The sequence below is a fragment of the Phodopus roborovskii genome, unplaced genomic scaffold (assembly GCF_943737965.1).
Source record: "Phodopus roborovskii unplaced genomic scaffold, PHOROB, whole genome shotgun sequence".
In the NCBI taxonomy this organism is placed as follows: Eukaryota; Metazoa; Chordata; class Mammalia; order Rodentia; family Cricetidae; genus Phodopus; species Phodopus roborovskii.
In genome coordinates this window covers 4,093,428-4,121,274 of record NW_026126629.1, presented here as the reverse complement: position 1 = coordinate 4,121,274, position 27,847 = coordinate 4,093,428, and the positions used below count along the sequence as shown (strand labels likewise).

Sequence of the window (27,847 nt, the reverse complement as noted above, 5' to 3'; positions counted from 1 at the left end):
GGAGGGGTGATTCTCGCTGGCTTGCTCAGCCTGCTTTTTTATAAAACTAGAACTACAATGGGCTTGTCCATCCTCCATCAATCACTAATTGGTGGAATTCGACACAGTAGCATGCTGTACTAATCTCAGGAGAGCAACGTCTTACCTGGGAACACCTGAGATTCCAGGTTTTATCTAGGGGACATCTGGGATCTGTCTTCTGTCCTGGGGCGACACCTAAGATTCAGGTTCTGTCTTGGGAATATAGGTTCTCAGTTCTTTAGTTCATGACTTCTGGACTCCAGGGCTCTGTTCTTAGTGGATCAGTGTCTGAGATCTGTGCTGAGAGATGTTTGTATTCCAAACTCTGTCCTGGGGCACCTCTGTAGTCTAGGTTCTGTCCTGACAGTACCTTCTTCCCTCCTCTTCTAGCACCATCATTTTCACAACACATAACACTTTGTGTAGCAACAAACTGGCATTTAAGTAGCATTAAAGTAACAGGAAACAGACCATGATTAAGCATTAGTACAGCATGCTACTGTGTCGAATTCCACCAAGGCTGAAACACTAGACTCAAGGTTCTGCTTCTGACACTGAACAAGTGCCTCACAAGCAAGCTGGAACCCATGTAATCCTTTGTTCATCACACAAGGGGCACAGCTGCTCCTAGACAGTTAGGAGGGTCTTCGTGCATCCCTGAGAAGATGCAGTTCCACTTTCTCCCCCAGCATTTTCTTACTCACTGTTCCTTTGATTGACCTCAGCCTTAAAATGAGAGCACCATTCAGCCCCATAGTTTCATGATTAGCTTAAGGTAGTAGATAATCTTACCATCATTTTAACTAACAAACTTAAATAGAAATTTATTTTAGAAGATTAATTATAACATTGAATCTTATATTCAACTTTTTCCTAATCTTTTGTTTTGGGCTAAAAGAGAAAGGGGGAATTATTTTCTCCTCTCTGTTCTATCCACTCCACTCTCATATCAGGTGAGGTATCTATCAGCTGCCCTTGAATGTATGAATGGATGGAAGATTCACGGTCACTTAATCAGGTGATTCATTCCTGAGTCTCTTCCATGATTCTGGAACCATATGAATTCCAGATGTCCATACATCTAAACCTAAACATGGCATTCCTTGATTAGGATTCATGATTCTCCCTTATTTTTTGTTTCTGTGACACTTTTGCCCTAAACATATTCTGGTTTAGAGGAAATCTTTGTCTTTGGTGACCCTCTGGCCCATAGGAACCAGCTTAACATCTCTAAACAGATTAAGGAGCACACATTAAGTAGCAAGCCCTCTCAGCCTCCAAATATTACCAAGACCATCTCCAAATAACACATTGCCCTGGCTCTGATTCTAGATCACTCTCCTCCACCAACCCCAAGGGTCATGTAATATGGTGAAAAATATGGTGAATGAGTTGCATTTTTCATCCTTCAAGTAGGTTTGAAAATGTTAGACTACTATGGCATGTACCAGTCAATCATCATATGGTGATTTAACATGTCACTTGGGAATTCTACATCCATTTTACCAAGGCCCTGATCAGAATTTCAGTTACCACCTTATTAGATGGGTGCATCTCTACACAAATGATTGGCATGTAATAAATGCCAAATGGTAGCTGTGCATGGTTAAATGAGAACATATCCAAATTCATTTCAATAAATTTTTACTAAGGTGACTGATGTGAAAATGGTAGGGCACTGAATCCTCTCTGTGATCACATAATCTAGTAATTTGTAACAGCGATGTAGTTATTAGGAAAGAAAGTGATACTAAGTGGCAGTTGGGATGCAACAGAAGCAGAGGTTGGGGTCTCAGGAAGCAACCGCACTCTCTGTTGAATGAGCAATCCCAACTGGCATTATTGAGGGTCTCCAGGCTGGTTGCTGCAGGGTGTGGCTCAACTTTTGGTTTTGCCTTTTATTCATTGATGTTTCAGTCTCTCATCCTGAAATGTGATCTGTCTTTGTTCCCTGGGCTGCCACTGTCCAGCCCTTGCATGGGGAGAACAATTACTTGCTAAATAACTACATTGGGTTAGTTTTCTAGCTACTCCATGGTACCTTTGTGCTGTTATCATTTCGATGTTTATAATAGTTGTATGCCATAAATGTTCCAAACCATACAGAAGTAGGTAATACACAGTCTTTCTTCTGTCAGGCTGAGTCATGCTCGAGTTAGCCATTACTAACTTTTCCTTTTGGAAACTGCCTGAGCAGAGTGGATGTATGCTTTCATTGCATGTTTACCTCTTTAAAATATTTACCTCTTTAAAAACAGTGTACATGCATGGGAGTCATCTGTGATAATCTCCTTTGCCAAGCCATTTTTGGGGTCACCCTTTGCTATCATTGCATCTGCAGAGCTGTCTCTAAATTTAGAATGGCACTACTTGAGAAAAGAGTTCACTGCTCTGCACTCACAAGGGGCTGAGAATGTTTTGTTCTTTCCACATTTGTTGACATTAGGTATTCTTCCTATTTAAAAAAAAGAAGAACATAAATGTGCTTTACTTGTAATGATATTCTATGGTTTACATGGCATGTAATATATGTGTGTGTGTGTTTATGTGTGTGCTTGATATAGCAGAAGTTCATTTTTCATGATTCTGTATAATAGGATATCCAAGATAAATCAAGGTTTCAAAAGTTTGTGTGTGTAGTGGAGGCTCATTTCCTACTTCAAAGATGGTAATCTCTGTGTGTCCTCATGTAGTGCAGAGACAAGAACTTCTCTGGAAATTCTTACATGGATACTAATGCTGCCTGTGAGGAACCTGCTGTTCCACAAACATGTTTGTGTTACCCTTGTATTGGTATTAGATTTCAACACGTGAGTCATCATAGTCCATAATATTCAGGCCATCTCAACATTCTGTAACTCTTGTCACTACATCCAAGATTGGGGTATAAACCAAGTCACAGTAGCTGAGCTATCTAGTTAATCTCAAAAGACTTGTCTTTCTTCGTTTTTCAATTATCACAGCAAAATGAAACACTTGTTTGGAGCCAACATCTCTGGAAGAAAGAGATGTTCTGTATTAGTTTTCTTAACAAGCATTCCATGCATGGATAGCCAATTGAGGACAAGGGATCCTGTCTCAAGATGAGCTTCAAGCACTCTTACACTGAGACCTCTGTGTGAGTCAAAGCCATTTCTTATGTGTGACCATGGCTACTGAAATGGTAATTCTAAAGCACAGAGGAGTCTAATGACAAAAAGATCAATCGTTCCATCTCCCCAAATGCCTATTCTCACAGTTTTCCCAAGCTTGACCATGTTGTCATGTGGAACAAGTACATTTAATGAGTTGGCTTTTAAGTTCAAGATAGTTAACAGTTGTCACTATGAGTAATAAAAAGCATAGATAGTCTTCATTTCACTCACTAATAATATTTATGTCTTACAATGTGCCAGTTACTATTAGATGGTGGGTGTACATCCAAGAAAGGTGATAGTAACTATAGCTGATAAGTATTGAGCTCTTATTGTCTATATATTACCTCATACAATCCTTCAGATCAACTTTGTAATATTGAATCAAAGATAAAAGAACAGTATTTAGAGAGATAAGGATAATGTTAACAAGGATGAAAGCTGGATCACATAGTGCTTATGGACCATTTACTGTTATTTCCACATGAGACAGACAGAAGTCTATAACCTCAAAGAATTCATTCTCTGAAGTAAGGAACACATCTACCCTGAAACCAGTCACTTAAAAAATCTCAGAAGTGTGAAGGCCCCCAAAGAGCTCACTACCTTCCAGTTAATCTATGGCTAAGGCACACACTGTTTCTGCAAATCTCATGCTGAATGTGGGCTTCCTCTATCTCCAACAAGCCATTTTGTCTTGTCCCCCATGTCCTCCTGGCATCCCCAGTGTATACTGTGCCCCTCTATGCTTTGTCTGTATGCTCCCTCCCTTTCCTGCTCCCTTGGTCTCTCTCCCACCTAGATAATTATTAGGTTCTCAAATGTCACAGTGTAGCTTCAGAGGAGAACATGGGAGGAAAGAACATCTGACACAAGTGAAACGAGGTATTGACATAGGGCTGGGCTCATCTGGGGGGGGGTCTTTATGCTTTCTGGTGTTTAATGGACTTAAGAAAACCAGGGATCCACTGATTTCCCAATGTACTGGGCTCCTTCCTTCCTTCGTCCTGGCACTCCAGGCATGCAGAATTCCAAAAGCACATCCACACCACTCTGTTGTTGTTAATCTAATTTTTCCATGATTAACAACTTGGTTCATTATGTTTCCAGCTCACATTAATCATCTTTTCTGCAAGTTTGGTAACATTTGGAATCATTTCCCTATGAATTTCTCCATCTGGGATCTCTATAAAAGATGTGTTTGCACAAAGCTGTTTTGCTGCTCACTGCTGAGAATGAAGTTCTTATTGTGCCCTGAATCCTGAGAGGATACTTCTGAAGTCAACTGTGGTTCCTTCACCATTAATGGGCCCTTCAGTTGAGCTCCGTGTGGTTCCCAACATGGATCAGAGAGGTTTAGGCTACAACCTAATAGTAATGAAAGTCCCTAAAAGCAGTACTCTGTAGAGCCTGCCTGCACCTCTGGAGCAGATGGGAGTATAGGGAGCTGTGGAGGCATCGGAAATAGAGGAGAGATGGATGAGTCACAGCCAAAACCCTGGCAGGAGTCCTGACTTTACACCTACAAACTATTTGACCTTAGAGAAGACACATGCCTCACTAAGATCCATGCACTGCTCCTATGAGCCACTATCATAGAGTAGTTCTGAATGTTGGCTTGCATTCTCTCCTCTGCTCTCTGCTGTTGAGAACATTCTGCAATGTTTTAATGATACTCAATTATGCAATTCCTACACTTTCCAAACTAACAATGTCTATGTGTGCATGTGTATATATATATAACATATAATACATATAAGAAAGAAAAAAGCAACTATTGGGGAATTTCCATGGCTGCTTCTAACACTAACAATTGTGTATGTATCTGTGTGTTTTTTGCCCACACAATATACACACATGTATAACATATACATATGTATATGTATTCATATATGTATGTATAATACATATACATATGTATATGTATTCATACATATGTATAACATATTCATATACATATATCAACAATATGTATATGAATAATATATGTGGCATGTACATATCTGTAAATGTATTGGCAAACATCAGTAAAAGAACAAATAGCCTATTGTGGTTGTCTTAGAAGCCAGTATTTCTTAACTACCTTTTTTTATACAAAAAAAAAAAAAAAAAAAAAAAAGCAACGTGCCTTGTTTGAGCTGGGAAGAGGACATGTTGTTTAGGAAACAGACAGAGAATCCTTTGGGATGCAGTTGTGAGCATCCTCCCGGGTACTGTGTAGTCTCAGAGGCTAAGAAAGAAAGCAGTTCCTGTGGAGGCCCTTGCTGGTTTGCCCCCAGCACCATCATGAAGCTCAGAGGCATCCGTCCACTTAACTCAAATCAGATGTTTCTTTAGAGGCAATATTCTCCATTGAGTACTTTCTCAAAGCCCATGACAGACATTTTTGTCTATGATCATTAACCTTGAATTATAGGTAGTGGTTTTTGTTGCTGCCCAACAAAGGATTGAATTGCATAATGTCTGTGTTACTGTAGGAATGGTAAAAGACGTGATTCAATTTTATTGACATAGAAATATCCGGGAGTGGAGTAGAAGAGATGGGAAATGTTTGTTCTAATTCTGCCCTGACTGAAAACAAGGTGATGGGATGTGGAAATGTTGACCTCTGTTGAATCTCTTCCCAACACTGGGGATTTCAGCAGATTTCCATTACACAGGAAACCTCCAGTGGCCTTGACGGAAATTACCTGCCTAACTCACCTTCCTGCCCCTGTGGAAGGCCAGACACCTGAGGGCACATTTTAATTGCCATGTTCCTCTCTTTGCAAGTGAACTAATTGTATCTGCTTCCCTTTCTTTTAGGTTTCCAAGCAAGGACAGGAATAATGAAGACTGCGTGCTAGCTGTGTCCTTTTGAAGCACCCAGGAAATCCAGAGTGTGGTCAGAACTGTTGCACCACTCGGAGTAAATGAGGAATGGACTCGAGATTATGCTGAGATTCCAGAATGAATCTGGTCGACCTGTGGCTATCCCGTTCCCTCTCCATGTGTCTCCTCCTCCAAAGCTTTGTCCTGATGATCCTGTGCTTTCATTCTGCCAGTATGTGTCCCAAAGGCTGCCTTTGTTCTTCCTCTGGGGGTTTAAATGTCACCTGTAGCAATGCAAACCTCAAGGAAATACCCAGAGATCTCCCTCCTGAAACAGTTTTGCTGTATCTGGACTCCAATCAGATCACATCCATCCCCAATGAGATTTTTAAGGACCTCCATCAGCTGAGAGTTCTCAACCTGTCTAAAAACGGCATTGAGTTTATTGATGAGCATGCATTCAAAGGGGTAGCAGAAACCTTGCAGACCCTGGACCTGTCTGACAACAGGATTCAAAGTGTGCACAAAAATGCCTTCAACAATCTGAAGGCTAGGGCCAGAATCGCCAACAACCCCTGGCATTGTGACTGTACTCTCCAGCAAGTTCTGAGAAGCATGGCATCCAATCACGAGACAGCACACAATGTAATTTGCAAGACTTCAGTGTTGGATGAACATGCTGGAAGACCGTTCCTCAATGCTGCCAACGATGCGGACCTTTGTAACCTCCCTAAAAAGACCACTGACTATGCCATGCTCGTCACCATGTTTGGCTGGTTCACCATGGTGATCTCTTATGTGGTATATTATGTGAGGCAGAATCAGGAAGATGCCCGGAGACACCTTGAATACTTGAAATCCCTGCCAAGCAGGCAAAAGAAGGCAGATGAGCCTGATGACGTTAGCACTGTGGTATAATGACCACGTTGACTGGCACTGGGGAAGTAGCATCTGGTTGTAGTAGAGTAAGTGGTTCACTTTTCCCTCCATTGTACACGTTTAAAACTTTGTATTTTAGTTTCTTCAGGATCGTGGCACTGTTGAACTTTCCACAAACACTACCACACTAATAATTTTAGTTTAGGTGATCTCCCCCCATTAATTGTGCCCCTGGTTCCTGAGTAACAAACTCTCTGAACATTAGTTAGACCCATCTCACTATTTAATAATGAAATTTATTTTTTTAATTTAAAACTGAATAAAAGCTTAACTTTGAACCATGGAAAAGAGTGTGACTTATTGGTTAAGAAACAACACAGTCAATCCACTTATTTTAAAGAGAAAAGGGAAATCCTGCTACTCTAAAGGACTCTTATATTGAAAGGTAAATCATTACAAGCCCCGTGGCACCCTGGGGATGCAGAGCTGAATTATTGACAGGTCCAGTGTCTGCCAGACTTTAGCTAGCCAAGATGATTATACAAATGTGCTTCCTCCACACTAGCTATGTGAGGAAACCCACTGACTAGCATCTAATTTTCAAAATGAGTAGGTTTAGCAATAAAAAAATAAATTCTTAGCAATAAAAAACAAATAATCTGTGCTGGATGTAATGGGAAAGTAAAAAAAAAAAAATGGCATGTATCTTATCCTCAGGATTGCCTTATGGTGGGCAGGAATGTGTGGTGAGTATAGAAATAGCTATGCTAGGAAAGGGAGAGAGCACCCACCCTGTGGGAGCACTGTGTGGGGATGATAACACCACTAATGTCCCTAAACTCTCTCACCAGCAGAGGAGAAAGTGACCATCAACCTGTACATATAAAGCAGAGGTCCAGAACCCTGCCAGGTAGAGAGTATTAGAGTTTAAATTTGAACCAGGTCTTTTCTGAATAAAAGTCTTCCAGTCGATAGTCCTTCTACATTGGTTTAAAAACAGAATTCACATGGTAAAAAAGCACTAGCATGAAGTTTCATGAGTTTTGTTATTGCATACAGTCTGCCTTACAAAGGAAATGTCATGTCCCAACATGACATCAGGAATACTGGAAGCACATCTGGCTTCTGGAATGGGCCTGATGGTTTGCTTGTTTGTTTTAGGATGAATGTGACCAAGTAAGCATGAAGGACCAAAGCTAGGGGCACATAAGAACAAGGGTGGGGAGCCATTCCCAGTGAAGGAATCTATGTAGAGAGTGAGATATAAGTCCAAAGCCTCTAGTGACTTTAAACTGGAGAACAGTCATAGTCTATCACACACCATTTGTGAAAGGAACATTTATTTGCTCCAAATCCATATCTAAGTCATCTTAATTAATGCTAACAAGATCCTATGAGATGGTTTAGTTATAAAATAGATTCAGGACCCCAGCACTTGTAAGAAGCATGGCTTATGCACCAACATTAAATTTAAAGTTTTGAAATTGTATGCCCCTGCTCAGGACACATATAGTAACACCCATAGTTTCTGGACCACTCCTGTTCTGCCATTCTGTCATAGGCTCGGCTTGCTACACAAGATGGCCAGTTCCTCGGCCACATGGTTTTCAAATACCTACATGACAATTTCATGTAAAAGCAGAAGGAAATTGCTCTGTATAAGGCCCATGTAGGAAAGAGTGTTACCGTGTAGGAAAGAGAGACAGATGGTGTTGTCCAGCCCACATGAGATTGTCTTCAGGGTGCCAAAACTCACAATTCTACCCCCAAAAAGCCCTGGAGCTCTAACTACAACCACAATCTGCTGAAAGGATTGCTGAAGAAATCAGGAAGATACACAGAGTGTTGGCCATTGTGTACTCACCGCCACTTTAACCATTCTGAGATGTATTAGTCTACCCCAAAATTCCGAAATAACTCTCAGATGTGAAATCTGTGTTAGGGCCTAGAACTTCTGCACACAGGAGACTAAATGTTCTTGAATCTCAGTGGGAGAACTAGCCAGAAGAGTCAGAACTGTGTCAAAGGGATAGCGCCCCCTGGAGGACAGTGCCATAATATACTGCAAGTACTACATAGGAAAACTGCCATGGACAAAAGTTTAGCTTTAGGAGTCTTTTGAAAATTAAGCAAAGAGTGTTTATTTGAATGTATGAGTCATATTCATTTTGGAAAATCTTCCACAAATGTATTAGATAATCCATTCCAGGTGATGACTCCCTCCAAGATCATCTTTATGTCCTTAGTAATAAAAGCTTATTTTCCTCCTGGCTAATCCATTAATCCAATGAATGTTTTCATAGATGGAATGTCTCTGAGGATTTGGTGAGAAGAGTCATAGCCTTGATCTGATGGAAAACAGTTAAATACCCACGCACCTGGCTGCAGTTCTCTATGTAGAGCTGAGTGATGTGCCGCAAGTTACAGTTCCCTCATTCCGTCTGTAGAATATCAGGTTACTGCATCTTCAGTGCTTCAAAAAGCCAAACATTAATTGAATGGAAGTTTATTAGATAATAAGAAGCAAATAAAAATAATTAAAGTAGCAAATTAGCATGTCTATTTGTGACCTGAACAGAAGGGAAATGATCTTATTGCCATCATGTGAGAATGTCTACCCAAGAGGCTAACAGTATGCGGAGTTGATGAGTAGAGGAACCTGTTAATGGAGAGCCTGCAGTCTTGATTGTAGATTGATGCCTCATTTCCCAGCCCTCTGTGGGAGTTTCTGTTCATGGTGACCCATGGGAAGACTTGGAATTAAGCACCACCTATTATCCTTGGCACACAATACTTTAAGTGGTAGTACCTTTTCTCAGACCATGTTTGCTCTCAACCTCCACCTTTCAGATTAAAAAGAATGCCCCCGGGGAATTTTAATCTAATCTTTGACAATGTGCTTATCTCTGAAGCAGAGCAAACCATAAAACATGCCAACTCATCTAGAACACATTTAAAAGTGATAAAACTTACATAATGGAAGATTGAACTTCCAATAACACTTGCACAAATTGTAGTCACTGCTGTACGGTGAGCAGTTTGAGCACTGTCCTTTTTCTTGTCTGTCCCGGATTCCCCGCAGTAATTCTTGCTTTGATATCACCAAGTATACAGTAGTCTGTGGTGTCATGAGGTTTCCATATTGACTCAAGTCTTTCACACAGTTAGTTCTCTCAGTTTGCTGGCAGAGAGATGCAATGGAAAATTTTGCTTATCACTGCTCAGTTCCTGAAGGCTGACACATTCCTACAGTGTCAGAGTCCTTGGAATAGTCTCATCTACCCACTTCACAGGTGCAGACACTGAAATGCTTGGTGCTTTGGGGATATGCCTCTGTCTCTGTTTTCCCGTAGAACACACTAACTGCCTTCCTAATGAGTTCTTTCAAGATGATCAAAGACAGGTCGTGAACACCATAACAACATGCACAGGAAAAATGTCACTGCATACTAGCAAATGTCTTTGAGGGTTCCTACTTTACTGTGGAGCCAGACTACCCATGATTCTGCAGTTTTAATTGTTCCTTCAAGATCAGGTGGCAGGATCTGCTTGCCTTTACAAGTAGCCCAGAATAACGTTTTTAAATGTGTGTTTGACCTGGCCTCCCAAATGGGGAAATGATGTTGGTACAATGGCCCTGAAAGAGAGAAAGGGATCACATTAATTTCCTTGAGCAAAACCATAAGTGATCAAGTTCAACCAAGCTGTCAAGACAAGGCTGCCCTTCTTCAATGCCCTTCTCCATTTCAGGCCTCTTGTCTGGCAGGATTCCCAAAGTGGTGTCACTGATTCATTCAGTTGCCTAGTTCTGTCCCAGGAAATAGAAACAAGAAGCCTGTTGGTCACTTTTGGCTTTGGTTTTTGGTTTTGTCAACTTGTAAACTAGGCTCATCTGAGAGGAGGGAACTTCAACTGAGAACATACCACCATTAGATTAGCCTGTGAGCAAGTCTTTGGAGCAATCTCTGGATGAATGATTGATGCCCACTACTGCGGGAAGGGCCATCCCTGGGCAGGTGATCCTGGGTTGTATAAGAAATCAGGATGCTGTAAGGCATCACCCTCCCTGTGTAGTGGGGGGGATTAGATGGGGGGTGGTCGGGAGGCATAGGAGGGAGGGGGAGAGTGAGGGAGAGGGAACTGGGATCGATATATAAAATAAATAAATAAATAAATAAATAAATAATAATAAAAATCAGGCTCTGAGGATCAAGTTGGTAAGTAGCACTCCTCCTGTTTTCTTCAGTTACTGCCTCCAGGTCCTTGCTTGAACTCCTGCCCTGACTTACCTCAGTGATGCAATATAATATAGGATGCAGCAGCCATTAAACCCTGTCTTCCCCAAGTTCCTTCTGCTCATGTTGTTTTGGCAATAGAAAGCAAACTAACACAGTGAGCAAGCTCAATTTCCACACAAGAGGAAATCTACATTACAAACCAGAGCAGGAAAGAAAGACCTGCCTGCGTTCTGCATAGTGCATTTGCCCTCTCACATGTTGGTTCAGAATATACCCAAAGACCCAGTCAGGGCCCAAGAAAATTTTCACTCATCTCAAGAAAATGATTAATTTGAGTCTTTTGAGTCTACTAAGTGGACAGAGAGTCCCATGGTTTCCTGAGTTGTGACAGTAAAAAGAAACATAATTAACATGCATTCATGGAACTATCTATATATCTATGTATTCACCCACCCATCCATCCATCCATCCATCCATCCATCCATCCATCCATCCATCCATCCATCTATCTATCTATATATCATCTATCTATGTCTATCTGTCTATGTATTCATCTATCTGTCTATCCACCAATCTATCATCTATCCATCTATCATTTATCCATCCATCCATCCATTTCTCTATCTGTTTATCTATCCATTTGTCTGTCTGTCCATCCATCAGCACACCCATCATCTATCCATCTATCTATCATCTATTCATCCATCAATCTATCGATCCATCCATCCCTCTATTTCTGCTTTCTCTCTCTCCCTCCTTTTTTCCCTCCCTCCCTCACCCCTCCCTCCATATTTCTATGACACAAATGAGTTTGAAAAGTTAGGGAAAGAATGGATAAGATTCTGAAGAAGACTCACCTTTAACAGTAACTCTGCCAAGAGAAGGTCTGAGTTACTTAAGATCAGGGGAAATTTGTAAAAGTATTTTTAAAGCTGCCCCCAAGTTCACTGCAAACAGTGAGTTAATCAACTTTGTGAACTATATTTCTTCCAAGTTTGGCAAGTGTTCTGCAACTTACTATTAGAAGAAGAAAGTTGATTTTGTTTGTTTGTTTGTTTGTTTTCTTGTACATACACAGACATGTAAATGGCAGACAGTCTTACCTAAGAAGCTGCCTTGAACAGAACACTGCAGCTCTCTCTGGGGTTCAGATCAAACCCTATGCTTTCTTACAGGTATATCTATTTTGCTTTTTCTTGAAGTGTCTATAAAATAGAGGGCAATCTGAAATCTGGTTGTTGCCTAGATATTATTAAGCTGTCTATTGAGCTAATGCCATTGATTGTTGGAAATAGAATGGCTAATGGGAGTTGGATGGGTTAACTCACAGATTTCTTGGGATCATCTGCATTTCCTTTGTGGAAAAACAGGAAAGAAGCTGACTATCTCTCATAGCCTTTCAACCCACTACAATCTTGCCAATTACCAGACTCTCTGAGTAGTCAGCCCCTATCACTAGAGAAAATGTAAAATTGAAAGAAAGAATATCTAGGAATGTATTGCCTGCAGGAAGGTCCTAGAGAGACAATTCAGACTGACATTCCCATCACTTTATCATCAAGACTGGCGTCTCCAAGCTTAACTATAGACAGAGGAATCCATGGGTAAGTCACAAATAAAGACAAAAGATGCAAGCATATTCTAAAAGACATTTACTTTGCCTAATACAGAGTTTTATTTCTCTTGTCCTTAGTTCCTACATTTACCACCAAGTGTATTGTGGGGTCTCCGCAAACATCACAGCTAGCAGAGCAATGATCCTTGTGAGGCAAGCAAGAAATCCAGCTCAACCCAACTCAACAGCCAGTGTTGGTTCAAAGGTCATAGTCTTACACTGGGCAGTTTATTTTAGGCATATTTAAGCACAGTACAATTTATGAAGAGTATATTAATGATAATTAACTCAACCCTTTGTGTACAATAAAGCTTAAGGCATGACCTTGACCCATTTTATAGATGAGTAAAATAAGACTTAGAAAATATCCCACCAAGATCAGCAAGAAAGATGAAATGTTGGAGTCTGGCCAGCTGTGTTCAAATAACTTTATTTTGTGAATGTTATGTCACCTACTTAGGAGCATCTAATTAAGAATAATTAATTGCATTTGTTAATTATTAAATAACAATTATTGTGGAATAATATTGATTATTAAGAAACAAACAATATAATTGGTAAAACTATTAATTAGTTTTATTAACTATCACATTTTAATTAATAATAAAAATAATGAAAATTAAGAAAAGATAGTTTTAGGTTTTGACCATGAAAATGATGACCCTGGATTTCAGGTTGCTCCTAGGACATCAACAAAGGTAGACACAATCTGTGCTTGGCAGCAACAGGCCAGTCCTAGCTGAGGACATTTCCATGTATGGTGGGCAAATGACAACGGCACCTCCTTCATGCAGTTGCCTGAGTGTTTTCTTTGGCAATGATAGCACACTGTGTCTCTCACAGAACCAGTTAGGGATGCCAGGGTACACTTAGTCTCTAATAAGAGTTCCCCCGATAATAACTGAGAACTTGGTGTATATAATAAAGTTCTATCAGTCTCTGCATCATGGATTCTAGTCCGAGTTCAGGTTCCCTGGTAGAAAAGATCTCTGCAGGCCATTGTGGGGAGAGATCTTGGGAAGTGCACACTTCCTTATTCCCTCCCTTCCCCATGCCTTCCTTGGTAGATTCTGCACCTCCAAACAAATTCTGCTTACAAGTCACTAACTTGGTGTCTGAATATTGGAGGAATCCAAACTAAATTGTCTGAATAGTTTACCAGATAGCATTTCTTCAAATCCCACGTACAGCCAGTTATACTGAGAGCACCCAGTTATCTATTTTGCACTCACAACTTCTGAGATGGTATCTGCAGAGGTTGGATTAGCCTCCCATCTTCTGCTGGCCCATTCCAGTAGACTGCAACCAGTCAGGGTAGGAACCCTGACCACAGTGATACAGGCTCTGTTGTTTCTGTTTTGTTGCTTTGTTCTGTTTTGTTGGGCAACATTGTGGTTGGCAGAACTTTGATGATATAAAAGCATGGACTCTGTTCTCTTATGGAGTAGCTTGTGAAATTTGTAATAAGAATGTTCCCCCTTTGCCTCACAGACAGGCTGCACTCACACAGACAGGGAAGCTGTGCGCGTGATCACTAGCCAGGGAGCATTTGGAAGGTTTCACTGGGGGTAATCAAGGAAAGTGGTAGAAAATGTAATTAACCTCTTCAGGTCCTTAACACCTGGCTGTATCTGTTTTGGTCTTAGCTTTCAGGAGCATCTTTGTTTTTTAAATGAACTTGTCTTCTGAATAGGATTCCTGCTGAGAAGTGAGTACAGGAGTGAGGACTCCCTTGCAGATGTGTCAACAAAGAGACAAAATGGCCTACTAGCTTCATGTCTACAAAACTATTTTATCATCCTTCTCAAAGCCATTGGTGATAGGACATGAAAAGCAGAAGACTGCTATAATTATCTACATGTCCCACATCTGATCACACACAGCTCTTACTCTACCTTCTGTCCCCCTGGATTGACTCACTGAGAATTTTCCTCATAGCACAAAGTTCCTAATAACCCATCAGAAGAGCCCTCTTCAGAACAGAACACCTGAAGTAAAGAAAGGGTATTCTCAGTCTGTTCCAGATATTTCTACCACAGACAGGCTCAGTTAGTAGCTCCAAGACTGTCCCTTTGATGAGAAATTTTTAAAAATTCTCACCAGGATTGTGCCCAGAGAAATTGTCTAGAAGTCCCATTATTAGAATCAGAGATGCACATGATTGAATCGGCCAGGGAAGTCTCAGCGGCCATCTCCAGGCAAGGCAATAGAAGCCCAAGACACCTGAGGTCTTGCAGAGCTCCACTCGCAGTGACTCTGTATCACAGCAGCCCCATTTGGAAGAGTGTTGGAATTTGCCTTACATATGAGTAAAAAATAAAGAACAAACTAACTGTAATGCTTGTGTTTATATTGCTTGTAAAATGATGACTAGATCAATGTTTAACAATTTAAGGATACAGCTGGAAAGACGGCTCAGTAATTCCAGTATTTTTAGCTCTTGCAGAGGATCTGAGTTCAATTCCTAACACTCTGGTGGCTCACATCCACCTATAACTCCAGGTCCAGGGAGAAGTAGCAGCTCTCTGGCTGTTAGGCACAGACACCTAACTCCACATGCATATACCCCCTAAACATACACGAACACACATAATTAAAAACAAAAAAAAAAAATCTTTTTTTTTTTTTTTTTAAGGTTAGGGTATAGCCAGAAGACCAGAGACCTTGACCCTGATCACGTTGCACAATTAATATTTGCAAATAAAGCTGTTTGGACAAAAGGGTATACTGCATGACACTCAGCAACTCCCAGTGCCACTAAGACAAATGAGGAAGTAATGGAGAGGTGGGAAAGAAGGAGAGATGGAGGAGTAAAGTGTTTGGGTTTTTGTGTTTAGTCGGCTAGGTTTTTTGTTTGTTAATTAATGTTCTTTTCTATTTTTATTTTTCTTATCATTTCTTTAAAAAAATTTCGGGAAATGCTGCAAGGGTAAAGGACAGATATGAAATGACAGCAATGAGTGGCATTGGGGTGCATGATGTAAAATTCCCAAAGAATCGATTAAAAATTCTGTTTAAAAAAATATTGAGGGGATGGTGAGTGTGACCATGAGCAGGAAGCTGATGACCAGCCTGGGTTATAGTAAGTTTGAGACTAGCTTGCTTGAGCTATATAACAACAACACCAACAAAACAAAAAACATCAACAAAATGAAGGATGCAGAATCTTCCAGAATGTTAAAATGTGGTAATATTGTGAACTATAATAAAGAAAATATCTTTTCCTAAATATCGTCACCATCACTTGGAGATAAAGATTTTCATTACTTCATAGTATATACATTCATAAAACACCACATAAGATAATATATTATGAATGTGTTCTGATAGGTTTAATAATATTTTACATTTTTTTAAAAATTAAATGTTTTTTAACTGATAAAGACTGTATGCATCTATGGGCCCCAGTGTGATGTTTATCTTTGTGTGTACATAGTGTGAGTTGAAATCACAGTATCTCCTTGAACACTGAACATTTCTTCATACTGGAAACATTTAAATCCCACACTGTCACTTTTGAAACACTTCTTGCTACATGGTCACATGGTCACTTGCTGTGCAACAGTACACAGGGTGGTCTTCTATCACTTCACAGCCTCTGATCACATGTGAGACCAACATTTTAAGACTCTTCTAACAAACACTATCCCACCATGCTTGCCTTTCTGCACCTGCTTTATTCCCCTTAACATAATGGTCCCCAGTCCCTCTATCTCCTGCAAATGACAAGTTTTGTTCCATGTATGGCTAAGTAGCATTCCCTTGTTTATATGTGCCACATTTTCCTTATCTATGCTTCAGTTGGGGGAGTTCCTTCCATTTCTTGCCCTTTGTGATTAGCGTGCCTCCAGGGTTCACACCAGACCTCTTACAGACAATATAAACATTTTTCTGAAAAATGATGTAAATGTATATTCACTGTGCTAAGTGGATTTTATGACAGTTTTTACTTAAGTGTCTCATGCAAATGACCATCTTCATTATCCATCGCCCCCTCTTTCCCCTTCTCCTTCTGCTAGCTCCCTTCCCATTCCCAAATAACTTCCTTTCTAGTTTCCTGTGTCCTGTGTATATGTGTATAAGTATATGCAAGTGCATATGTGTAACCTATGTGTCACACATGAGAGAAAGCATCAGGCTTCCTTGATCTGGCTCATGTTACTCAATACTAACATGGTCCTGCTTAGCGTCCCTAGCTTGAATTTTTAAAACAACACCCTTCCCCACTCTGAGGTCCTCTGAAGAGTTCCGAACTTGGATGGGAGTATGGCCAGCTTCTGCTTTTAAAAACCTCCCTGGCTACAGCACTAGGGCTGAGATCTAGGCCCAGAGAGCCAGGCACTTGGTGTTCTAATCCCAAGTGAGAAAAGTCTGTGGCCTAGGCTAGAGGTGAATTTGGAAGGCGTTCAAGTGCTGCCCACGGCACTGTGAGTCAGTAGTCATCCTCCTCCTCATTGCCATTGTCGTCATTTTAGCACTTATTATTTTGTTGTGTTCTGCCCCTTACATTTAATGGTTATGAAGCTGATGATGAAATATACAGAACTAATGAGCCTTCATGAACCACAGTAATTATTCTTCTAAGCTCAACCTGACATAATTGAAATTAGACTTGATTCTAACTGAACCATAGATGAAATGGTCTGAAATTTCTAGTGACTGTCTGAAACTGATGGAGCTAGTTCTATCCGAAGACTTTGTTTAATAATAGGTTTCATTGGAACTGCTTGTCACCTTGCAGAAAGCTGACTGGCCTCAGTATATACTTGACTAAATTTCTTGATCAATTCTTGGCTGATAGGTGCCATCTTCTAGCATCTCTGTCCTGTCTTTTTAGCTTCTCCCATATGCCCACACAGTCAAGGGCACATTGCCTGGAAACCCTACATTACTTCATGCTCTTTTTTCAGGGAGAGGGTTGGGATGCTGTACCTCAAATTCAGCCACAGGTGTCTTTTAGAGGTGGATGGAAAAACTGAATATTCTTTCTAAAGATATTGGGTATTATCACTAGGAGTCTAAAAACAGTTAAAAAAAATGCTGCAGTATAAAGAGATAATATCTGGTTATCAAAATAAGATAGATAAAATTGATTTTAGGACTCAATATAATAAAATGATCTTTAGGACCCTATTGTGTGGCATAATCAACACATAATACAAAACAATAAATTCAGTTCTATGTGTCAGGCATCTAACTGGCCCCGTGCTCCCTTGACACGTCAGAACTCTGACATTCCTAGTCCAGCTTCTGATGGTTGAGTCAAGTGGATTCCAAGGAAGAGACTATCATTGAATCAAGCTATCATGATTTAATAAAATTCTCATTCATCAAAATAATAGACTAAGTGTTTTGAGAACTGCATAAATTTCTAACTTCCACCTGGTTTTCTATGCTGCCAGTGCTCAGTATCAATCACTTTAAGAGTTGGTAGTTTGACTGGTTGTGGTGTTGATGCTTCTAATCTCAGCACCCAGGAGACAAAAAATAGGCCAATCTCTATGAGTTTGAGGCTAGCCTGTTCTACATGGGTAGTTCCAGGGTAGCCATAGCTATATACAGAGACCCTGTCTCCAAAACAAAATGAAAAAAGAATTGATAATTATAGACAAGGAAAAATTACTACTTGAGACTTTAAATCAAAATGTATCATATTATGAACTGAACTAGGAATATTTTTCATCTCAAATATTTTCATTTGAAATATATATGTAATTAAATTACAAAAATAATTATTTTTTATTTTTATCAATATATGTCATATTTGTACATAATACACTTTCTTTTCAATGACTAGAATATTTTCAGGTCTATTTTTATTTAAAGGACTTGAATTTGCAACCTTTTCATAATTAAACTATGAAATGATTTGAGATTTATAGTTGGCTAATGTTATCCCCTATGGGGGTCTCTGTGTCAGGACAGGTAGCGATTCATGAAACAAAAGAGGTGAGCACAGACTCTCAGTTCAGGTGGACTTCTTTGTTAACCTCTATCAGACTTTGGGGAGTCTGTGTCAGTATGTCTGAACACAACCTAATTTGGAAAATGGTGTAATACAGCCCCTGGTACTCAAGGAAGCATGATTATATTGAAAATCAACTGAGAGAACATGTCATTTATTCCAAGAAGATGGAATATGAAGGTAGTCTACCTGTACTAGCTTAAGGGCCTAGGAGAGACCTTACCTGGTCTCCATCATATAGAGAGTATAGAGGTCATTTGGGTGATCAGTCGCCTCTAGCCCTGGTTGTGAGAGCTTGTATTATTAACTTCCAACTCCCACTTCCTGAAAAAACAGGATTGTTCCTCCTTTTGGAAAGACAATCCTGAGTACATAACATTCCTGGTTTCCTTGGAAATTCTTGGGCACAAGGACCTTTGTGCTCCCAACAGTTCAATCTTGCACATTTTGTTCAGTTTTTATGACCTTGACCATGAAGAACACTGGCCAGGTGTTCTGTAATATACTTTTGTCTTTTTCTACAGCTTTTCTATGATAAGATGGGAAGTGTGCAATTTTTGATAAAGAACACATAGAGGCATAAGGTCAAACTCAGGGAGCAGGGAACACTCCTACATAATAAATCACTGAACATGGCTATGATGCTGCTGCTAACACCGATCACATAGTTCATAGAGTGTCCAGCCAATTCCCACCCCACTCCACCATGAAGATGTGATTTCCGCCCCCCCCCTTTCATTCTCTGTTCATTGAAATAAATCTCCTGCTTACCTAAGGGAAGTGAAACTGAGGAAGAGAGGGTATTTACACAGTGCCTGGAATTCAGCAAAGATTGGTGGGTTCTTTCTTATTTTTGTGTTTATTCAAGCATTAATTTATGTTTTATGGGCTCTTGGAGATTCTATCCTTGGTCTTTACTAAGTTACAATCATTGTTACTTTGTTCCTTTTATTGTTTGATTTAACCATAATGTACTCTTTTTAAATACAGGGTTTCTTTGTATAGCCCTGGCTGTCCTGGAACTAGCTCTGAAGACCAGGCTGGCCTGGAACTCATGAACTCATGGAGATTTGCCTGCCTCTACCTGGTATTGAAGGCATGTGCCACCATCACCTGCTATATTTTACTCTTTAAGGCAATTTCCACCTTCCCTCCCTTCCTTGCTAATTCATTCTTGGCTTTTTCTTTTATTAGTAATATTTTTTTAGTTAGCAAACAAAAATAATAGATTTTATTATATTGTTTTTATGTTCTTATATCATTGTACTTCTTTCAAATTCATCCCCTTTTGATTACCTTCCTATATCCTTCTACTCGCTTTATTAATATTGTAAATATGAGACAAAATTTTCAAAACACCATGATTTTCCCCACATTATTCCCTTATTCCCAACTTTTCACTACTTCAGAGAATACCCTTTCTTCTTTAAGGACACACACACATACACACACGATTCCAGTTGCAATTCTTGTCCCTATGAGCTTGGCTTATTTTGTTTAACATGATGATCCTTAGTTCTATCCATTTTTCTTATCCATGATGTAATTTCATTCTTTACTGTGGCCAATCAAAGGTCCATTAAATGTATATTGCACATTTTTAACTACTTCCTATTGAAGGATCTCTAAGCTGGTTTTAAGAGACTGGGAGTTACACAGAATTCCCAGTAGGCAGACAAATAGGGAGAGGGGGCCAAGGCTAGATAGTAAAGGTGGTGAATTTCCAAGATGACCAGCTTCTTTCACACCCTCCTTATTTGAGACAAAAACAATTTGACAGCTTAAAACAAAGGTTTTGCTTGGTTCTGTCTAATACCAGCAGGCTACCTGCTGATGTACTGACTCAACAAGTTCAAGGCCAGCTCAGGAAGACACAGCAGTTTGGGACATCAACCACCTAACTGACCAACCCTGAGTTAGGGGAGGAAGATCCTTCAGCGGCTTCAAAACACCAGCCCTGGAGATGAAACTGGAGCTTGTGATTTCTCAGCCCCACCCCCTCATGCTTAACAGATGGTCTTTTGTTCTGTGTGTTTGCTGCATGTCCATGTTTCCTCATCCCCAACAAACACCTTTCTTCAACTGCTAATTCTATTTGTGGTACATGAGATCTTTCTGCTAATGCCTGTTGAGCTTCAGATTTATCCTCCCCTCCCCCGCTGCCTTTCAATTCTTTAACAGTCTGAGAAAACGAACCAGAGCAAGACTCCATAGACGGTATCAGTTTCGCATCTTGACTTTTATGAAAAGTGCATCAAAAAGCATGTGGGCATCTCTGTAGTGAGCTAGATTTCTTTGATTGTATTCCTAGGAGAGGGATAGCAAGATAATGTGGCAGTTTCAGCTTCATCTTTGTGAGAACCCAGGCTCATATTTCCTATGCCATGGAAATCTTTTTAAGAGTGAATGCTTTCAACTATATCTCACAATGTCCTAGCAGCTTCAAAATTTCAGGTCCCGCATCGAAGTGTTTGATCTCTTTTACATCATTTTTTTAATGAAAGATAAAAGATATGGCTCTAGTCTCATCCTGTACATGGAGAAACCCCCTGTTCCCAGTACCACATGTCTGAGAAGCTGCATTCCCACCAGTGTATACAGATATCTACAGAATATTTCACCCAAACGCAAAAGAATATATACTTTCTTTCCAGCACCTCATAGAACCTTCTCAAAATCAACCACATACTCCCTAACCAAAAAAAAAAAAAAAAAAAAAAAAAAAGAAAGAAATAAACCCCTGTACCCTATCAGATCACCACAGCTTAAAGTTAGAATTCAACAGCAACATTAATTTCAGAAAGCCCACAAACACATGGAAATTGAACAATGAGCAACTGAACCACCTAAACATAATAAAGGCAATGTACAGTAACCCAATAGCCAACATCAAACTAAATGGAGAGAAACTCAAAGCAATTGCAGTGAAATCAGGAATAAGACAAGGCTTTCCACTCTCTCCATATTTATTCTACATAGTACTCAAAGTTCTAGCTAGAGAAATAATACAACAAAAGAAGATCAAAGGGATATAAATTGGAAAAGAAGTCAAACTCTCACTATTTGCTAATGATATGATAGTATACATGTGACCCCAAAAATTCTACAGAGAACTCCAACAACTGATAAATACCTTCAGTAATGTAGCAGGATACAAGATTATCTCAAAAAAAAAAAAAAAAAAAGAAAAGAAAAAGAAAAAAAGAAAGAAAAAGAAAAAGAAAGAAAGAAAAGAAAGAAAAAAGAAAGAAAAGAAGAGAAAAAGGGAAAAAGAAATTAGTAGTCCTCCTATATACAAATGATAAACAGGCTAAGAGGGAAATCAACAAAACATCCACCTTTAACATAGCCACAAACAACATAAAATATCTTGGGGCAACTCTAATCAAGCACCAAGCAAGTGAAAGACCTATATGACAAGAACTTGTCATCCATGCTCTTGGATAGGTAGGTTCAACATAGTAAAAATGGCAATTTTACCAAAAGTAATCTACAGATTCAATGAAATCCCCATCAAAATTTGTTTTTTGTTTTTTTGTTTGTTTGTTTGTTTTAATTAAGAATTCACAGCATCAAAACTTCCTCATAGATCTGCCATTGCTGTATTCCAGAGATTCGGAGAAGTAATAATTTCATATCCATTTTATTCTAAGGATTTCCTATCAGATGTCTTCAATGGTCCAACCTTCTGTTCATTCAAGAGTATATTTGTCTGTCTCCAGGTCATTCTATATTTTCTTCTAATATTGATTTGCAGATTTAATCCACTATTCTATGACACAATACTTTATTTTAATTTTTACTTGTTAAGACTATAAAGACTAAAACATCATCTAGTTTAGAGAATGGTCCATGAAATTCTGAGAAGAACATATGCCCTGTAGATTTTGAATGGAATACCTATAAATGTCTGCTAAGTCCATTTTGGTCTCTAATATAGTTACCACTGAAGTTTCTTTGTTGTTGTTATTGTTTTCTCCAAATGACCTTTCTTTTTTATGAGAAATGGTTGTTCAAGTTAGTTAGTAGCTATAACTGTCTCTAGGCCTATTTGGCCTGTTACGGCCATTAGCATTTCTTTTCCAAAACTATGTTCATCAATGTTTAGTGCACACATAGTTAAAAATATATTTTATTTTGTATTTTCCCCGTATTTATATGACATGATCTTTGCCTCCTCTGACTAGTTTTGACTTTCAGTGTATGTTACCAGTTATATGGATAGTTAATCTTGCTTATTTGAGGCTTCTGTTTGCTCAGTCTGCGGCACCACTCGGTTGGGGGGAAATAAACACATGGATCTGCAGCATTGGCTGTGTTATTCTCTCTTTGTGGTTTCCAATGTTCTTCTAATCTCTCTCTCTCTCTCTCTCTCTCTCTGTGTGTGTGTGTGTGTGTGTGTGTGTGTGCGTGCGCACGCACACATGTGTGTTCTCTTTCTTGCAGAATTTAATCTTTATTGATCTTTACTGTTTTGAGTCTTCTAGTCGTGTAGAAACAACTATAATCTGCTGTCTTACCTCAGAAGTTCCTGAACCCCAGTTCTTGGATGTTCACAATGATTTCTCTGTGATAGATTGAGCTCTTTAGTCACAACATAGATGCTTTTTCTGGCAGAAAGTATGCAATTTTTCCTAAGTAAGATAGATATCTCAAAATATGACATTCTTATTCATCCTGAAAATGAAAGGAAAAGAAAACCAGAAGCCAGAAGCTTTGGAAAGTAAAATAATCCTTGTATAATTTTAGTCTTCATTTTCCTAGTGTTTAGATTTTTTTCCTAAATTGAAAGGTGGTTTAAATCAGTTTTCACCATAGCTCTTTGCTCTGTTTTCATATAGACAAGACTTAAGGAGCTAAGGGAGAAAACAAAAGCTCCAGTAGTAATCTTCCTACCACATCTGATCCAAAGCTGGTGCCATGCAGCTCCCGCACACCCCCACGCCTGCCACCCACCACCCACCCCTTCCAGCACACACACACACACACACACACACACACAGAGAGAGAGAGAGAGGCCCCAAAGCAGGGCCAACAGTGTGCCAGTTCACAGACTTGACACAGGGGTGGCAAAGTCTCCCTTTCCCAGCTGTTCATTATGAGAAGGATATATGTCTCAGGAATTTTGGTTATAGGAGGGTGGGAGTCCCCTAAAGCAGACCTCCTTAACTCCTGGAGATGGACCACTTGGTGGCAATCACCCTTGCTGAGGATCAAGAAAGTGAGCAACACAAGTAACTGCTTCTTCATTGAGGACAGTAAGTCGTTTGATTGCTCATTAAGCAGTGTGGTGGTCACTAATAGGTTTTTTTTTTTTTTTTTTGTAGCCTGACAATAGGTTTCTCTGCTGACACAGTAAACCAGATCAAGCCAAACTGAAAAAGTAAAAAAAAAAAAAAAAAACAATGTTATTTGAGCAAACCAACTCCCGGATGAGTTCTCCAGCCCCAGAAATCCAGGCAGGAGAAACCACACCCAAACTAAAGCAGGGAGCCTATATACCCTGTTGGTAAGGGGTGATGATGATGTGTCCTCCACAAACTGGGTTTGTGCCCAAGTATGGTCAAAAGCCAGAACGCTTGGGTGGGGAGCTGCCTTAGCCTCCAAGTATGCTGGACTGGCCTTTTTGGTGCCTTTCCTTTCTTGGAGATTCTCTGAGAGGGCGGGGTTTAGAGAGAGAGGAATGGAGCTTTCTGGGTCCAGCAGGCATGAGCTGGAGTTCCCAGCAGAACAGTTCCAACACTTGACTATGACAACCCATAAAAATAACTGAAATACAATTTAAGGTGAAGAGATGAAGCAATGGACTCTCAAAGATTCTGTCCTCTGCCATGCGTGAATGACCCCGGCATTATGGAGAAACTGGTCAGTGCTATAGCACTCTGGGCCGGAGGACATAGCTGCTTTGTTTTATAGAGGACTATTAATTGATCTGCTCATAGAAATAACCATCCTCATCCTTTGGCAAATTATATGGGAAAAAAATCCTTCATCAATATCTTGTATATTCATCTAGACTCTGACAAATGACGAGTGACAGTCCACATGGATGTCAATTAATATTTCATCCACATCTGAAAATAGCCATGGGAAAGCTTGATTTCAACCATGTCTGAATGCCTCCCTGATACTGAATTGAAAATACCATAAAACTTGGGATAATTACAAGCTGGAGAAGTGGGATTTGTCAAGGTTTTACAAGCACATAAGCACACTGCTCAAGGAGCAGGGCTCTTCCTGTGGGTTCCACTCAGCTGAGCCTCAGAATCCTGAACTTCAAAAGCAGGTGTCAGGTGTCCAATCCCCCTCTTCTCTCTGTCTCCTTTTCTCTTTCCTTCCCCTTTCCTTTCCCCCTCTTTATTCTGGTGTTAAAGGCTTGCTAATAGGAATCATAGCCTGATATGAGTTACAAAAGCTATCTCATAACCCATAGAGATAGATCCAGATCAGAATCTTGGCGTTTTCTTTTTCTAGGGAGGTTTTCTTGAGTATTTCAATCTCAGTTTCCTCTTTGATTACATTGATTGATTGCTTGATTGATTGTATGGGGATCAAGGGCTAGCCACAACCCAGGCGTGGGTGCCAAATAACAACCTGTAGGAGTCGGTCCTCTTCTTCTATTATATGAGTTCTACAGATCTACCAGGTCAGAAGGCTTGGTGGCAAGTGCTCTTACCTTGATCATACAACACCAGGAGGTGACAGCTCTCTAGTAGAGTTAAGAGGATTGAATGAGATGACAGTGTGATTGTGTGATCATTAGGCCTCAGATGAAGGCTTACTGCTCTGTCCTGCCTCGATGGCTTAATGTAATTGATAGGACCCTACAAGACTCAACTGTTAATGTTTTGTTTCCATGAGTGGGGTCTCTTGGTTGAACACTGATCTCATTTGCAGGACTGTGCTTAGGTCTTTCTCTATAGAATAACTCTGAGATTTATTCAAAAGACCATCTACATAATTTGATGTTCTGAGTTTCATGCTATCCTCTTGACATAGCTTCTACCCCAGGCCTGAGTTCCACCTGTGTTTGTCACTGTATATGTTACAGTGGTGTCTCTGTGTGTGTGTGTGTGTGTGTGTGTGTGTGTGTGTGTGTAAAGCAAATGTTACTGATGATTTATGTTTATTTGTCCAGCCAAGGTCATGTGCTGAGTATTTGACATCTAAACAGGCAGATCTGAGGGAAAAAACAAAAACAAAAACAACAACAAAACACTTCAACAGCAATGATGTGAATTGGGAGATCCAAACAAACTTCTGACACATTGGAAAAACAAATACAAATTATGTCAAAGCTTCAAAGAATCAAACCAGTGTCTTGTTCTTCATGAGTTTCCCTCAAAGTAGAGTCCTTGTCAGATGCTGTCTGGCCATACAGAGCTGATTTTGAGATTCTAGGATACAGGGAACTAAATCAGGAATACAACAGGATAGTAAGGTAACTTTAGGCTATGAATCCCTTTGGACATGGCTCACAGTGCTAAGAAATGATAAAAAGTCAAGTGCAAAAATAGCTATAATCAGTTAGGCAGTGGTGGTGCACACCTTTAATCCTAGCACTCAGGAGGCAGAGGCAGATGGATCTCTGTGAGTTCAAGGCCAGCTTGGTATACAGAGCTAGTTCCAGGACAGCGAGGGCTGTTAGACATAGCAATACCATTACACAGAGGACCCTCCACACCAAATATAGCTGAAATCACTTCACTGTCTCCAGGATCTTTGATCTATCATAGTTTTAGGGGACAAGCCCCATGTCCTACTCAGGTTTCTGTTACTGTAATAAACACCAAGACCAAAAACAATGTGGAAAGGAAAGGGTTCATTTGGATAGTTCATCATTGAGGAAAGTCAGTGAAGGCACTCAAGCAGAAACATAAAGGCAAAAATGAATCAGAGATCCTGGAAGAAAGAGACTTGAAGAATACGACTTACTGACTTGTTTTCCCTGGCATACTTGGTCTGCTTTTTTATATACCCCAAGGTCATAAATATCAAGCCCAGGGAGGTTATCCTCCATAGTAGACTGGCCTCTTTCGCATCAACCATTGTCTTAAGATTTCTATTACTGTGAAGAGATATAACAGACAAAGCAACTCTGATTTTAGAGGTTTAGTCCATTATCATCATGATGGGAAATATGGCATACAGGCCAGTTTGGTGCTGAAGATGGAGTTTTGAGTCCTACATCTTGACTTGCAGGCAGCAGGAAGTGGTCTGAGACACTGGGCATGGCTTGAGTATATATAAGACTTCAATGACCACCTCCACAATGACACACTTCCTCCAACCTACTCCAACAAAACTACACCCAATAAAGTTCCCTTTGTGGGTCATTTTCTTTCAAACCACAATAGCCATTGACAAGGAAAATTGTCCCACATTTTTGCCTAAAGAGCAATTGGATAGAGACAATTCCCAAATGAAGCTCCTTTCTCTCAAGTGACTCTAGTTTTTGTAAAGTTGACAAAAACAAAAATCAAAAACAATAACAACAACAAACTAGCCAACACATGCAGGGACATGTCAGTTACTGGCTGTGTCTCTGAACCCTGAGGGTCCCCTGGCTGTGAGCTTGGAGATACGTGTTCCCCTGAATGAGTGAGGAGAAACTTAAGTTCAAAGAGAACCCCTGAGAGTTTTTATTTATATGGCTCAATGTGTACAGTACATTCTCAGTTGCTGGTTCTTGCTTCCTCCAAGAACTAGATGTTTCTGAAGCTTCCACCATTAGAACAGGAGGAAGACTGGCTGCTTTATTCACTTCACACTGGGGGAACCTAACCAACTGGATCTCACATTGAGGTGAAGGGAAAAACAATATGTAAAAGAAAAATGTGGAGCTGAGACTTGTCTGGGAACTCACTTTATAGCCCAGGCTAACCTGGAAACTCACACGGTAGCTTAGGCCGGCCTCATATTGGAGACCCTTTGACTCACCTTGGCTCCCAGCACAGACCACGATGCCCAGATCAAAAGACAAAAAAAATGTTTTTGTAGTTTTGTCAAAGGAGTAAGACAGCTGATCTGCCTTCTACTTTACAGAAGTTCTGATATCACAGGAGCAGGTCATCTAACTGATCTGCCTTCTACTTTACAGAAGTTCTGAGATCATAAGGACAGGTCATCTAAGTAGTTCAAAGCAAAGAGCTGTGAAATGTGCCTCTGTAGAATAGGCCTGCCT

The 27,847-nt window shown here is 40.0% G+C and overlaps 1 protein-coding gene across 1 annotated transcript in view; it reads left to right on the top strand.

Moving 5' to 3' along the window:
- Lrrc3b (leucine rich repeat containing 3B) overlaps positions 1–7,183 on the top strand; it is an 85,154-nt gene extending 77,971 nt beyond the window's left edge. The window contains exon 2 of the mRNA XM_051206814.1: positions 5,961–7,183. Coding sequence (XP_051062771.1) covers positions 6,105–6,884 — 780 coding nt within the window. The 5' untranslated portion in view covers positions 5,961–6,104 and the 3' untranslated portion in view covers positions 6,885–7,183. The remainder of the gene's footprint in view (positions 1–5,960) is intronic.
- Positions 7,184–27,847: the final 20,664 nt, after the last annotated feature.